The sequence below is a fragment of the Callithrix jacchus genome, chromosome X (genome assembly GCF_049354715.1).
Source record: "Callithrix jacchus isolate 240 chromosome X, calJac240_pri, whole genome shotgun sequence".
Classification (NCBI taxonomy): Eukaryota; Metazoa; Chordata; class Mammalia; order Primates; family Cebidae; genus Callithrix; species Callithrix jacchus.
In genome coordinates this window covers 67,458,170-67,473,405 of record NC_133524.1, presented here as the reverse complement: position 1 = coordinate 67,473,405, position 15,236 = coordinate 67,458,170, and the positions used below count along the sequence as shown (strand labels likewise).

The following is a 15,236-nucleotide window of genomic DNA, read 5'->3' as shown; positions in this document are numbered from 1 at the left end:
CAAAGAGGTGGGTTGGGAGTGTAAACCCCACCTCTACAGCCAGCTTCTGGCACAATGCTTGGTGTACAGTAAGCTTTTGACATGTATATTTTGAATAGCTGGTATATTTACATGACTCAGAATTCCAAAGAAACTATGCAAGCTCAGTGAAATGTGTCCTTCCCACTCCTGGCCTCTAACAACCCAACACTCCACCCTCTCTAGGGACCTCTTTTTGCATACACAGGCAAATAAGGTAATTTACTCTGTTAATGAATAAAGAAACTAACAGTAAAAATCTGGAATCATTCCAAATGTTCAAAATCTGGGGCTGGCTAAGTAAGCGATTATATAGCAACATTATAGACTAATCAGCAGTCATTAAACATTATTAAAATTATTGTAAGGCAGACTCTGTAGTATTATATGCTAAGCTTTAAAAGCAGCCTATAAAGCAGACCTCCACATTGAATGCACTTGTTAAAAAAAGAAAATTGATCTCTTCAGTGATAGACTGAACTGATCCATCAGTCTGAGACAGAAATGATTGCTGCTTTAAGGTGAAGGGACTCGAAGTTTTCTTTTATGCAAAGTTGTTTGAATATGAAAAGAAAGAGGCTGGATCCTTGTGAATCTGTCTGATGAAGTGTGATTCATAATGGGACTCATTCATTCAGTAATTCATTTAGCAGACATTTGAATGCTTGCTTGGTCAGGAAGAAAAACCAGCAACAATCCTGAGCTGCTGAGGATGAGCACTAAGTAGGTGATGGGGACATAAGCTCTGATGGAGAGAGAGGGGTGGGGAATGTGATGAGTTCATTCTAAGACTGTGGAGTTTGAGTTCAGTTTGTTCATCAAGGTAAGCTGTGTAGCAGATGGCAGGATACAGGTCTGGGAGCTCAGTGAAACAGTCAGGGCTAGTGATACCCTCCAGTATATTTGTGGTCAGGGAAGCTGGAGGTGGAGTAGAGAAGATAGACAAGGAAAGGGGAAGACAGATGAAATAAAGCTGGTGAAGAAGTCTTTCTGCAAATCTCTTAATGCCTCTGAGCCAGGGCCAAGGGCACCAGGGTAGCAGAGGCTGTATCTGTTACTGAGTGTTGAAGAGCCTCAGAGTTCAGGCAGAAACTCTTCTTCCCAGCCCCTATCTCCCAAATCCCATGCACTTAACGGCCTGGGTCTGGTCTTAGTTGTCCTTAAAGCCCTGATAGATCAAGAGATGCTTTGACTGGCTTAGAAAATATGTAGGAACTGGCCAGGCATGGTGGATCCTGTAATCCTAGCACTTTGGGAGGCCCAGGTGGGTGGATCACGAGATGAGTGTGAGACCAGCCTGGCCAACATGGTGAAACCCCCTCTCTACTAAAAATACAAAAATTAGCTGGGGATGGTGGCGTGCATCTGTAGTCCCAGCTGCTCGGGAGGCTGAGGCAGGAGAACTGCTTGAACCGGGAGGCGGAGGTTGCAGTGAGCTGAGATTGTGCCACGGCACTCCAGCCTGGGCAGCAGAGCGAGACTCCATCTCAAAAAAAAAAAAAAGACAGAAAATATGTAGGAACCCCTGAGTGAGAGGCTGGGACAGAAGGTTTAAAAGGTTTACTTGAAGCCTGGGCAATGTAGCAAGACCCCATCTCTACAAAATAAAACAGAAAAAACAGCTGAGTGTGGACATTTATCTATTATCCTAGCTACTCAGGAGGCTGAAACAGGAGGCTTGTTTGAGCCCAAGGCTGCAGTGTGCAATGACTGTAAATAGCCACTGCACTCCAGCCTGGGCAACATAGCAAGACTCTGTCTCTATTTTTAAAAATGAGGTGCTGGCATTCAGGTTAAAGAGAGCAGAGTTCACAGTTAGAGTGAGCTATGATTGCACCACTGCATTCCAGCCTAGGGGAGAGAGCAAGACTTTGTTTCTAAAAAATATATAAAAATAAAAGAGTTACTTGAACAAAGACCAGCTAAATAAGGCTGGACAGGGAAAGGGAAAGTAGGTGGGCTTGGCATTGGGGGAAGGAATGTTCCACTGCAGGTTGAGTGATGCAAGGGCCCCAGGAAGGGTAGATTTCTGAGTGGGAATTTGCCCCTAGTGAGCAGGTCTCAGACTGTCCCTGATGGGGCCAGCAGGCAAAGCTGATGGAATTGTTGCTCAGTGCTTGGAGAGAGAAAGGGGAGGAGAGCACTGTACCACCAGGATGTATTTCCTACCTTCATGTGTCCTCAGGTAAACCTGGAACCCAGGCCCAGCTCAACCATGCAGAGCTTAGTGAACTTTGGGAAATCTCTTCTCTAGGCCTCAATTCCCTCATCGACAGATTGAGTCTATAATAGTATCTACCTTGGGTGTTGTGAGGATCAGAAATGTTGTATGTAAAGCTCCTAGTATATAGTAGGTGCTTAATACACAGTAGCCATAATTTTTATTCCTGCTACCATGCTGGACTAGGCTGGCCTAAGAAATTGCTCACTTCTACTCTCTTTGGAGGATTTGTTGCCAGTTGGAACAAGACACTGAAATTTAAGACTTTGCCCATCATCTTTTCGTATACATTTGTCAAAGGTGGCCTGGCAGTCAGATACGTAAAAACTGGTTCTCAGTTTTCATTGTACATAGTTCTCTGTTTTGCTGGTCACTTCAGCACTCGAAAAAAAGCATGTCACCTTTTGGCTGGTGGTGACATCTAGAAGATTGATTGAGGAAGCATTGGAGGAGCAAGGGTTAAAAATGAAGTCAGGAACTGCTGACTTAAAAAAAAAAAAAAAAAAAAAAGAAAAGGCCAGGCTCAGTGGCTCATGCCTGTAATCCCAGCACTTTCAGAGGCAGGAGGATCACTTGAGCCCGGGAGTTCAAGACCAGCCTGGGCAACATGGTGAAAACCCATCTCTACAAAAAATACAAAACTCATCAGGGTATGGTGGTATACACCTGTAATCTCAGCTACTTGGAAGACTGAGGCAGGAGGATCGCTTTAACCCAGGAGTTTGAGACCAGCCTGGGCAACACAGGGAGACCCCATCTCTATTACAAAAATTTTTAATGAAAAAAAGAGCATCCCCTCCTCCATCCCTCCAGCTTACCAACAGCCTCCTGCTCTTACTCCTCACTCTTGTGTCGTGTCTTATAACTGGTCAAAGTGCTTTTGCCTATTTGATTTCCTTTGCTCCCTACCCTGGCCTGTGAGGTAAGTAGGGAAGATATTGGCTACATCTCAGAGGGGCTAAGACAGTGACAGAGCTGGTACTAGAACCGACGTCACCTTGTGATGGAACAGAAGTGAACCATGCCCTGTTGACTTGTACCTTGGATGAGTGGGTTAGGAATCTGTGAGGAAATGATGCACAAGTTTTGGGGACAGCTGTTTTGCAAGGGGACGGTGATAACAATACCCTATTGTTTTAGCGTGCCCAGCAGAAACGGGTGGCAATGCTCCTGTTGTGCTGATGAGCGAACTGCAGGCCCAAGGTCAGCGGAGGAGGACTTTCTGGGGTGTGAGTGACACAGAGAGGTGTTTTTCCCCTTTTCAAGTTGTTTCGAATGATAGAAGACTTTGCCTGGGGCCACTCAGCTTGGGAGCAGCAGAGCCCCCAGAACTGAGAGTTTGACTTGGGTTTGAAGTCAGTTCATTTCTCCCCTTGCCTTTTCTCATAGAGGTGTTGAGAGGATCAAGAGTGGAAAGGACAAATCAGTGTGTAACGGCATTAAAGGAAACTGCCTAGCATTCTCCTTTTTCAAATCTAATTGGCCTCCACGTGAGGGCCACAGAGAGCAAATACTTTGGCTAAGCTGATCTGTTTGCGCGCTCTACTTCTTAGCTGTGTGAAGATATCAGATCTTGCTTGACAGGTTGTAAGAATGAAATAAGCAGCATATGTGAAAGTGTTTTGCAAACTATGAAACAGTACTATCATTGAGAGCTTTAAGGAGTCTTTGCTTCCGGGAATCCACCAAACCCAGCTCACTCTAGGACCCTGAAGGAACTCGCCTCTGGTGGGAGTAGTGAAGGTGGTGCTTTTTTGGTTTCTCTGGCAGTCAGGCAGACTGAACAGGGAAGGAAAATGGAGGAAGATGGGCTTGCTCACCACCTCCGTCTTCTTATTCCCCAGCTGAGGGGGCAGTGGCGGGGGAGCTGGCCTAACTTTTTCTTTGGTGAGTCAGCTAAGAAGGAATTTCTAGAGCTCCAGTGATGTAGACATAGTTGCTTTAGTTTAGATTTTTAAAGCTGCTCCTCTTTGAAGCAGCTTTAAGACACAGCTAAAAGCACAAGCAATTGGGAAGCACATGGAAAATGACAGTAGCATAACATCTTACCAGTGTGAACTTAAAGAAATCAGTTTCGCAGGGTCCTTGTATTAACAGTGTGGGAAAGTGCCTGGCACATACTAGGGGCCAGATATCTGTCCATTTCCTTTCCCTTCTCAGTGGACAGACTGCAGTCACCTGAGCTAACGGAAAGCACTTAGTCTTTAGTTGCCTGAGTTTATTATAATAGGTGCCATTATTCACTTAATCCTCACAGCCCGAAGAAAAGGCAGTTCAGACTTTTATTGCCCAAGGTCACATCACACAGCCTGTAATTTTTAATTTTCTTGTTTTGGGGGTGCATAGTAGGTGTGAGGAAGGAGACCCAGGCATCTGGGATCACCTCCCCCTCGACTTCCACAATGCATTTTAATAGAATAAAAAAGTAGGCCAGCTGGCGCCTCCTGATCCACCTTCCTGTAAATAACATGCTTGGTATTGGGGAAACTTTCCGGAAGACACTTTTTACTTAAAACAAGATCAAACCCCCACCCCACTCCTCGGTCCGGGGACCAGAACCTTTTCACATGTGATTTCTAAAACTCTAAACCCGAAATCCTTTCACATGTGGTTCCTAAAGCTGTAAATCCAAAACCTTTTTCACTCATGATATCTAAGGCTATAAACTTAAGATTCTTCCACGTGTAATATCTAGAGCGTAAGCCTATATAAAGGCAGAACCTTCCTTTGTTAAACGAGCTGGGTTTTAGACAAATCATCGCCTGGCTCCCAGACGTAATAAACCCCTTTTCCTTCCCATTCAGTGTTCGAGATCCCTGTTTTTCGCGGCTGCTCCTGCTACAGGTGTATATATTTATGGGGTTCCTGAGATGTTTTGATACAGGCATGCAATGCATAACAATCACATCATGAAAAATGGGATAGCTATCCTGTCAAGCATTTCTCCTTTGTGTTAAAAATTATACTTTTAAAATGTGCAATTAAATTATTGACTATAGTCACCCTGTCGTGCTATCAAATAGTAGGTCTTATTCATTATATATTTTTGTATCCATTAACCATCCCCATCCCCCCAACCCCTCCCTCCAGTGCCCTTCCCAGTCTCTGGTAACCAACCTTCTACTATCTCCCTGAATTCAGTTGTTTTATTAGCTCCCACCAATTAGCGAGTTTGTCTTTCTTTCAGCCTGCAATTTTTAAAGCCAGAATTCAAACCCACCTTGTCTGGTTTGCCTCTTAGATATCAGGATGTATGAAGGGGTTTAATTGAGCTGGACCCTCTGGAAGGGCCAATCTTAAATGGACTTGGACCAAGGAGGTAACTCCAACTTGGCTCATTTGAGAATAAACTCAGGGTGGAGTTTCAAGAGCAAGAAATAGGCCATTGCTAGAGGCAGGCTAGGAACCATTGAAAGAGAGCGGAAAATGATGCTTTCCAGATCTTTGGGGAATTTAATCTGTGCTCTCTCAGTTTCAGGAGCTTATGTTGTGAGGGTGAGATGACTCCTCTCATTAAGCAGTATGCAAATAGATTATCGGTGGTCTTCTATCATCTCCCACGAAACACAACCTCCCCCTCATCACCTGACAGCCCTCCACTAACCAGCCTATAAACGAGGGAACTGAAACTCCTTTTCAAACCCCTCTCCTAAGCTAGACTGCAGAAGCTAGGAGGGCTGAGTCATCTTCCACTTAAAAGAAAACCCATGTAACAAAGCCACAGAAGTATGCTTTCTGTGCAGATCATTTGTTTCAACACATGGCTGCTTTTATAGGATACCAACGCAGGAACTGAGGACACTTGTCTTCTCTCTTCCCCAGAAAGTAGGTGCCCTGCAGTGTCATCTGTACTGTCCCCCTCCTCCACACCCATTATCTGCGTGATTGCAGGCACCTCACTAAGCAGCCAAATGACCACCGTGGCACATTTACCCAGGCCATTAGTTTGGATTGTGCCAGGTATCTCGCAGCATAGGCAATAAGGACCAATGGGAATTAGGCTGGCCAGGCTCGGTGGCTCATGCCTACAGTCCCAGCACTTTCAAGGCCGAGGCAGGTGGATCACCTGAAGTTGAGTTTGAGACCAGCCTGACCAACATGGTAAGTAAGGACTCGTCTCTACTAAAAATACAAAAATTAGCTGGGTGTGGTGGTGGGCGCCTATACCACCAGCTACTTGGGAGGCTGAGGCAGGAGAATCGCTTGAACCCGGGAGGCAGAGGTTGTAGTGAGCCAAGATTGTGCCATTCCACTCCAGCCTGGGCAACAGAGTGAGACTTGTCTCAAAAAAGTTAGGCTATGGTCTGAGGCTGCTCTTGACCCCAAGGGATATATGGTAATGTTTGCATGACGGTAAAGACCCTGGCCTCAGATACACACACAAGGATGACTCTGTATCTCTCATTTCTTCTGGCCAAGCTAGGACAAGGTAGATAGGACTGGGAAGTAGACTACATCCCTTTGCGGTCCATTACCTACAGCTATAGTTTCTGAAAATAGCACTGTGTGGCACAGAAAGCTCTCCCCTTATAGAATGCTGGATTGCTTCATGGTGCAGGGTGTTACTTACATGGCTTCATATCATATGCCTAGTAGGAAGAATGCCTGGGCAGATCTGATGCTGGACAAATTCACTGCCCTCATCAAAGGGCATCTCCCCATAGGCCCAGAGACTCAGAGCTCAACGCCCCCACTCCCCCATCAAAAAAAGCAGCTGACAGCCATATTTCTGCACAGGCTCATGTAATAGAGGAGACTTTTATTTTTTCAGAGAATTCAGACAGCCATTGATTATACAGAGCCATTTCTCAGCACTCTTTTCTTTCTATGTAAGAAATCAGAATACAACATGATGAGGATGATGATGCTAAAACAAGACTGCTGGTTCACATCACCTAGGATACAAATACACACTTAATCACTTGACACTTTATTGAATGTAAAGCAAGATTTAGCATCTTTGCCTTTGTTGTACATAGCTGCAGTGGGAGCCCAGGGAGGGGAGGACTGCATGATTTTTCTTGGCGGGGGAGGTGTGCACCTTGCAGTCCTGTGGTGTTGTCTGTGGTGTTGTGGGAAGATCAGCCCATGTTCTGTCGGTTGCCATAGCCCCTAGGATGGGTGTCCTTCCAGTCATCCCACTCCCGAGCTCTGTACAGTGTTTGTTCATCGTCGTCTTCCTCCTTTTTTTCTTGATTTTCCTGTTGCTGAGCTGCTTTTCTGAATTCTTCTAAAAGTGGAAAAATTAGAAAGGGAGGTGAGAAATTGAGGGAATGTTAATAAGTAACGTCAGGGGCCTCAGTTCCACTCTGAGCACAACCACATGCAATGAGAACAGGAATACAGCCAGCTGCCTACCCTGGGCCCAGCGGAAGCAGGGAGAGCACTTGCATTACCTAATATATATCGCATGTTAAAAAATAGTACCAAAGGATGCTCTGAGTGGTTTCCACAAGAAGGCAAAAATCATAAAAGGTGCCCCTCAGAATGAATTCTATTTTGGAAGAGAATTCTTGCAAAAAACAGCCAACAGCCCCCTGGTCCAAAAACACAACACTACCACCACCACCAAACACCACCAGCATTCCAAAAACACGGAAGTAAAAAATATTTATGAATTTGTGATTTGTGAGTTGCCGGGGTGGGGGGTGGGATTGATTGCCGTTGACGTTTCCCCCTCCATCCATTTCGTTTACTGTAGTCATATAATTTTTTGTGCATAAAACTGAAAATCACAGGGAAGTTGAACCTACCAGAAAAGAATGCCTATGTACTATTTTGCAGTGCTTGAAATAAATAGGTTCTGAGGTCCAAATGGCACTTACCATGCAGTGTACGCGCAAAAGAAATTTAACCAACTGCTGCATCTCTTTTGCATTTTTTTCTTTTGTGAGGTAAAGCAGCATTTTCCTGGCTACTCTGAGTTTGCCCATGAGAAATAGTCTCATTATTATGAATGAAATGTGTGGGGATCTGATATCTTCTAATAGCTCAGGAGTCTCGTATTTTCCTTTTTTGAGATAGGGCTTTTCTCTATTGCCTAGGCTAGAGTGCAGTGGTGTGATCACGGCTCAGTGCAGTCTCAAACTCCTGGGCTCAAGTCATCCTCTTGCCTCAGCCTCCAGAGTAGCTGGAACCACAGGCATGAACCACCATGTTTGGCTAATTTTTACATTTTTTGTAGAGACAAGGTCTTCCCCTATGTTGCCCAGGCTGGTCTTCGGCATCCTAAAGTGCTGGGGTTACAGGCGTGAGCCACCTTGCCTGGTTCATTTCTTTAAAACCCTTTATTATAAAAGAAAAGATGGTAGAAACCACATAAGTACATAGAAAACAAATTTTTATAAAGAGGCCTTATAGCTTCCATTCAGGTCAAGAAACAGATCTCCTATATCCATCCCAAAGCCTCTCTGTGTGCATTATACAAATCAACTCTCCTCCCCCTGGCAAAAGTAACCACTATACTGCTTTTTATAGTAATAACTTCCTAGAGTTTATTACAGCTTTATTACCCAAGTGTACATCACTAGACACTGTAATTGTCCATTTGTACATCCATTTTTTACTCAATGTATTTTTTTAGTACAGAGTTGTGCCACTATCACCACAATCCAATTTAAACAATTCTATAACCTCAAAAGATCCCTTGTGTCCATTTACAGTTAATTCCCATTCCTTCCCTCCCTGCCCCCAGCTCCGAGGCCATGAATTTACTTTCTGTCTCCATAGATTTGCATTTCACATACATGGAATCAAAATAATGGAATCTGCGATCTTTTGTGGTTGACTTCTTTCACTTAGCATCACTTTTTTTTTTTTTTTTTTTGAGACAGTCTTCCTGTCTCCCAGGCTGGAGTACGGTGATGCAATCTCGGCTCACTGCAACCTCCACCTCCTGGGTTCAAGTAATTCTACTGCCTCAGTTTCCCAAGTAGCTGGGATTACAGGCACCTGCCACCATGCTCGGCTAATTTTTGTATTTTTAGTAGAGACGGGGTTTCACCATGTTAGCCAGGCTGGTCTTGACCTCCTGACCTCAAGTGATCTGCCTGCCTTGACCTCCCAAAGTGCTGGGATTATAGGCGTGAGCCACCGCGCCCAGCCTAGCATCATATTTTTGAGGTTAGCCTTGCCTATTTAAAAATGTTTTGATATCTTTTAAATCTATAGGTTCCCCCCTCCATCCCTTTCTTTCAAGTTATCTGTTGAAGAAGTTGGGGCATATGACCTGGAGAGTTTGTTTCCCAAAGACTGGATTTTGCTGATTGCATACTCATGATGCAGTCTTAACATGTCCTCCTGTATTTTCTGCAGATTGGCAACTGAATACAGAGGCTTGATCTGACTCAAATTTGATCCTTTCGGCATGAATAACTATACGTGGTGCTGCATTCCTTCATCAGGAGGCATGTAAATATCTCTGTCTCACTGTAATGTTAGGAGCTGTTGATGTTCAATGCTGAGACCCATTCATTTACTGGGGGGTTTCAAAAAGGTGATAACCTTAATTTTAACTTTTTTTTTTTTTGAGACGCAGTCTCACTCTGTCACCAGGCTGGAGTGCAGTGGCGTGATCTTGGCTCACTGCAACCTCCGCTTCCTGGGTTCAAGTGATTCTCCTGCCTCAGCCTCCCGAGTAGCTGGGACTACAGGCGTGTGCCACCATGCCCAGCTAATTTTTGTATTTTTAGTAGAGATGTGGTTTCACCATGTTGGCCAGGATGGTCTCGAACTCTTGACCTTGTGATCTGCCCACCTTGGCCTCCCAAAGTGCTGGGATTATGGGCGCAAGCCACCGTGACCGGACAATTTCAACTTTTTAAAATTAACTGAAATACTTTCACAAAGAGAGCCTTCCCCTCATCAACTATTTGGTTACCTAGTAGAAAAGATAAAATACTTGACTATTTTCCTTTATTTACCATTTCTCAAGGTAATGGTTTTCCTTATTAGCCTCTGAGGTTGAATAATTTGGTTTTGTTTTATCATATAATTATGGATCAGGCACAGAGGCTCAGACCTGTAATCCCAGCATTTTGAGAGGCCAAGGTGGGAGGACTGCTTGAACCCAAGAGTTTGAGAACATCCTAAGATGGTGAGACCCTGTCTCTACCAAAAAAAAAAAAAGGAAAAAAAAAAGAATGACACTTATATTGGCTCAAAAAATTATAAAAGAAAAAAAACTTTAAAAATCTGCCAGGCATAGTAGTGCATGCCTGTAGTCTCACCTACTTGGGAGGCTGAGGCAAGAGGATTGCTTGAGCACAGCCTGGGCTGAGTGAGACCCATAAATTAAAAAATATATAATTATGAACTCACAGATTTAAACATATTTGATGAGTTTCAACCAGTTGCAATTATTATTATTTTTGAGACAAAGGAGTCTCATTCCTGCCCAAGCTGGAGTGGAGTGGTACAATCTTGGCTCACTGCAAGCTCCACCTCCCAGGCTCAAGTGATTCTCCTGCCTCAGCCTCTCAAGTAGCTGGGATTACAGGCATGTGTCACCACACCAGGCAAATTTTTGTATTTTTAGCAGAGATGGGGTTTCACCATGTGGGTAAGGCTGGTCTTGAACTCCTGACCTCAAGTGATCCACCTGCCTCGGCCTCCCATCGGCCTCCCAAAGTGCTGGGATTACAGGCATTAGCCACCATGCCTGACCCACAATTACTATTTTAAAAAACTATATAAATCAACCTTTTAATTTTAGAAGTTTCCAATTTACAGAAAAATTGAGAAAATAGTACACCAAGTTCCCACATAAGCACACCCAGTTTCTTAACATCTTATATTAATAGTTTCTGTGATATAACTAATGAACCAATACTAATACATTATTAACAACTAAAGTCCATACATTACTCAAATGTCCTTAGGTTTTACCTAAAGTCCCTTTTCCATTCCAGGATCCTATCCAGGATACCACAGTACATTTTGTTGTTTGTCTCCTTAGTCTCCTCTAGGCTCTTTCTCAGACTTTTCCTTCATTCTGATGACCTGGACAGTTTTGAAGAGTACTTGTCAGGTATTTTGTAGAAAGTCCCTCAGTTTGGGTTGCCTATTTTTTACAGAACTATATAGGGTTTGGAGGACAATACTATATATGCAACAACCTGACTTCACACTGATAATAACCCCGATCACCTGACCAAAGTGGTATCTGTATGTTTCCAACTAAAGTTACGTCTCCTCCCTCCTTCCACACTGCAGTCTCTGGAAGCAAGTCACTAAGCACAGCCCACACTTACAGGGTGAACAGTCATGCTATACCTTCTTGAAGCAGGAGTATCTACATAAAATTATTTGAAGTTTTTCTGTAGGGGAGATTTGTCTCTTCTTCCTCATTTATTTACTTATTCAATTACCTATTTCTATCACAACAGACTGGTATGCATTCATTTTATTCCTTGTGTGATAATCCAATACTGTTAAATTTACTTTCCTGCCCAAGTCCTCCCAGTTTTGACCTGTAAGAGTTCAGCTGACTCTTGTGTTCCTTTAAAACCCCAATAGTTTTCTGAGCTCGTTTTCTAGTACAGAGAGCCCTGAGTTAAGATTTTTCAACTTTATGATGGTGTGAAAGTCATAGGCATTCAGTAAAAATCATACTTTATATTCTGAGATATTCAATATTTTAGCATAAAACAGGCTTTGTGTTAGATGATTTTGCCCAACTGTGGGCTAATATAAGGGTTCTGAGCAGGTCAAAGGTAGGCTACCTTAAGCTACGATGTTGGGTAGGTTAGGTATAGCAAATGCATTTTCAACTTACAATGGCTTTATCAGGATATAATCCCATCATATGTGCACTATCATCTGACAACAAGATGCTCCAGACTTATCTTGTATATTCCCCACCCCAGCCCTAGAATCAGCTATTTCTCCAAGGAGTCCTGGTTCATTTATCAGAGGATGATATTAGAAGCCAAGATTTGGGTGTTGGGTGGACTTGTTGCTACTGTTAATTATCCTCTGTGAAGCCAAATTGGCTACTGAAAACATCTTCAAATTGGCTTTTGCTATGACCCCAGTGGTCTTTGAAAGCTCCTTCCCTATCTTTTATGACAAGATGTTCCAAGCTTATCTTGTACATTTCCTGTCCCAGAACTGTGGTTAGTTATTTCTCTAAGACATCTTGATTTCTTAAAATAAGGAATATTGGGAAGAATATGTCTGTATCACAATTGGAGTTACTGGTGTACTTACTGCTACTAGGCTGGTCCTTGTTTCTAAGCCTTTTCAGTGGATAGAGCAAAAGTAGAGGTGTGTTTACTTTTAAATAAAATTTCTCATGAGTTCATATGCAGTACTATAGGGTTTAAAAAAAATCTAAATTCTTTGGAATTACATCTACATTCTTTCACATTAAAAGTCCTAGTTTTCAAAGGCACAGGATGATAGAATATCTAATAACTGCTCATTTATATTATCTCATATTCTACATGTAACTTTGACACCCCACCAATATATTTACTGAGAACTGTTAAAATTTTGCACGATTTCCCCATTTCACCATTTTTAAAAACAGTTATCTACATTATCCGGGCACAAAGGCAATACATACTCCATCTCCCTTTTAATCCTCATTTCATCTTCATTCTACAAATAACTGTACATTTAACGCTTGCCACCTGTCCTTATGTCAATGTCTCTCAACACTTTGGCTGTCTGAAGCTCATTCTCTAGCAAATTCATGGGCTCATGGGAACAATATTTCTTGAATTCCTGCATGTTGATAAATATCTGTACTCTTTATGCTTGAAAGTCAGTTTTACCAGGTATAATGTTCCTTGGCTCACATTTTTCCCTCTGAGTTTCTTAAATATTATCTGCTATTCCATTTTCTTCTGGCATAAAGTGTAGATCTCAAAAAATCTGAGGGTAACCTAAGTTTCTTTCCTTTATAAATCACCTACTATTTTTATTGAAATGTCTGTGGCTTTTCTTGTCAAGTGACTGTGGCGCTTGAGCCCTCCGGGATCAGGAGCTTAGGCCCCGCGGAGAAGCTGGGCCTGGTTTGGGGGAGCAGTTGCACCTCTTTAGTGCCTGATCCAACTCAGTGCCTCAGCCTCAGGGAATTGGAGCTTTGGCCCAGAGGAGTAGCTGTGACCCTGGTGCTTTAGTCTGCATGGTGCCTGGTCCCTGGACTCCCCCAGAGGAACACACCCTTGGCTAATCTGTATACACTGCTCTCTGGGCCAAACAGCCACAGCACCCCCACCTCCCTGGATCTAGACCAGCCCTCCAGGGTCTGAGCTGCTGAGGGGCCCCACCTCCTTGGGGAGCGAAACTAACACTGCACTGCATCCCACCCACTAGAGTTCAGGCCACAGCTATGCCCCACTGTTCCTGGGGCTGTGTTGCCACTGCACTGGGCCTCATAGAGCTTCCAGGGTCCACTATACTGTATCTTCTCTCCTGGTGCCTGAATTGCCACTGTGCCCTGCTCCTTGGAGTCTGAGCGTCTGGAACACCCTTCCCTCCCCAGAGCCATGCCAGTACTATGCCCTGACCCCCAGGATCAGAATCACAGCTACATCCCTGTCCCTGGGTCCAAGCTACTGGGTAGTGCCTCAGAGTCACAGTCCTCTGCTTAGTGGGAGAGCAGCATCCACCCATGCCTGAGACTGAACCTGCACCCATGTCACGGGTGCCACAGCAGTTCAACCAGACACTGGACCCAGGATCCAGCCACTCTGAGCACCTGTGCCTTGGAACACAGCACTGCTGTGGCTGCCTGTGGGTCATGTCACACCCAACACCAAGAGGGAATCCGCCCTGCCCGCGTTTTTAATCCCAAGAAACTTTCCTTAGTATTAACGTTTTGCATTTATTCTTTTTCCCTGCTTTGGCTTTCTTCTTCAGCTAATCCTATTATCTATATGCCAGGTCTTCTTTACTATCTTTAGTGTATTTCACTTTTCCTCAAACCCTGTTTAATATTTTTCTTTTAAAAATTTTCCTTCCTTTTACCGTAGTGGGGCATTTTCTGTTGTGTGCACTCATTCTTGTTTCCTTTAGCCTATATTTCTGAAATGATTCATGTTCCCCAAGTTGTCACATTTCTGAGTTTCTCTAATCCAGCTTTATATTATCCTTCCATGTCCTATGTTATTTTCTGAGTATCTTCCAACTCATTTTTACATACCATGTTTCAGATTTGTTCTGTTTTTTGAGCATGTCTTTCTGGAGTGTTTTCTTTTTTTTCTCTTCTAATAATTTTGTGTAGAATTTGACTTTGGTAATTTTCTGCTCCCTTTTTTCAGTGTTGAGCTGTATTTCACAAACCATAAAATCTACCCACTTAAAAGTGTACTTTTTTTTTTTTTTTGAGACGGAGTTTTGCTCTGTTGCCCAGGCTGGAGTGCACTGGTGCAATCTCGGCTCACTGCAACCTCTACCTCCCGGGTTCAAGCAATTCTCCTGCCTCAGCCTCCCAAGTAGCTGGGACTATGGGCACGTGCCACCATGCTGGGCTAATTTTTTTCTTTTTTGTATTTTTGTTTTGCTTTGTTTTTATTTTTATTTTTTACTTATTTTCTTTCTTTTTTGTATTTTTAGTAGAGATGGGGTTTCACCATGCTGGCCAGGCTGGTCTTGAACTCCTGACCTTGTGATCTGCCTGCCTTGGCCTCCCAAAGTGCTGGGATTACAGGTGTGAGCCACCATGCCCAGCCCAGTTCAGTGCTTTTTATTCAGAGTTGTGCAGCCATCACCACAATCTGCTGTTCATTTTAATGTCAAATACGTGTTTCTAAACTTGCAGAAAGAAGGAAGGTTCAGAGTAGCTTTTCTAACTCATGGAGGCTCGTTTTCTGCTGTTTTTATGTACATTGAAGAAATATGGTTACTTGCTTGATTGGAGTTCCTCATTCTGGTCCTGTCTCCTAACTTCATCTGGACCTTTTCTTTCTTTCTTTTTCTATTCCTGTCCCGCTTAATTCAATTCTACTCTTAGCAATTTCTCCTCAGTGTGAGTCTCTGACCTGGAAAG

At 43.5% G+C, this 15,236-nt stretch overlaps 1 protein-coding gene across 7 annotated transcripts in view; it reads right to left on the bottom strand.

The window, feature by feature from the left end:
• Positions 1 to 6,965: 6,965 nt before the first annotated feature.
• Positions 6,966 to 15,236, bottom strand: part of IGBP1 (immunoglobulin binding protein 1) — a 31,572-nt gene continuing 23,301 nt past the window's right edge. For 4 of the 7 annotated variants that reach the window (XM_078363333.1, XM_035287962.2, XM_054251583.2 and 1 more), the window contains one exon: positions 6,966 to 7,469. In XM_078363333.1, coding sequence (XP_078219459.1) covers positions 7,321 to 7,469 — 149 coding nt within the window. In that variant the 3' untranslated portion in view covers positions 6,966 to 7,320. Of the gene's footprint in view, positions 7,470 to 11,125; positions 11,240 to 15,236 lie in introns of all 7 variants that reach the window. The other 3 variants (XM_078363334.1, XM_054251581.2, XR_013531628.1) reach the window with 2 other exon arrangements.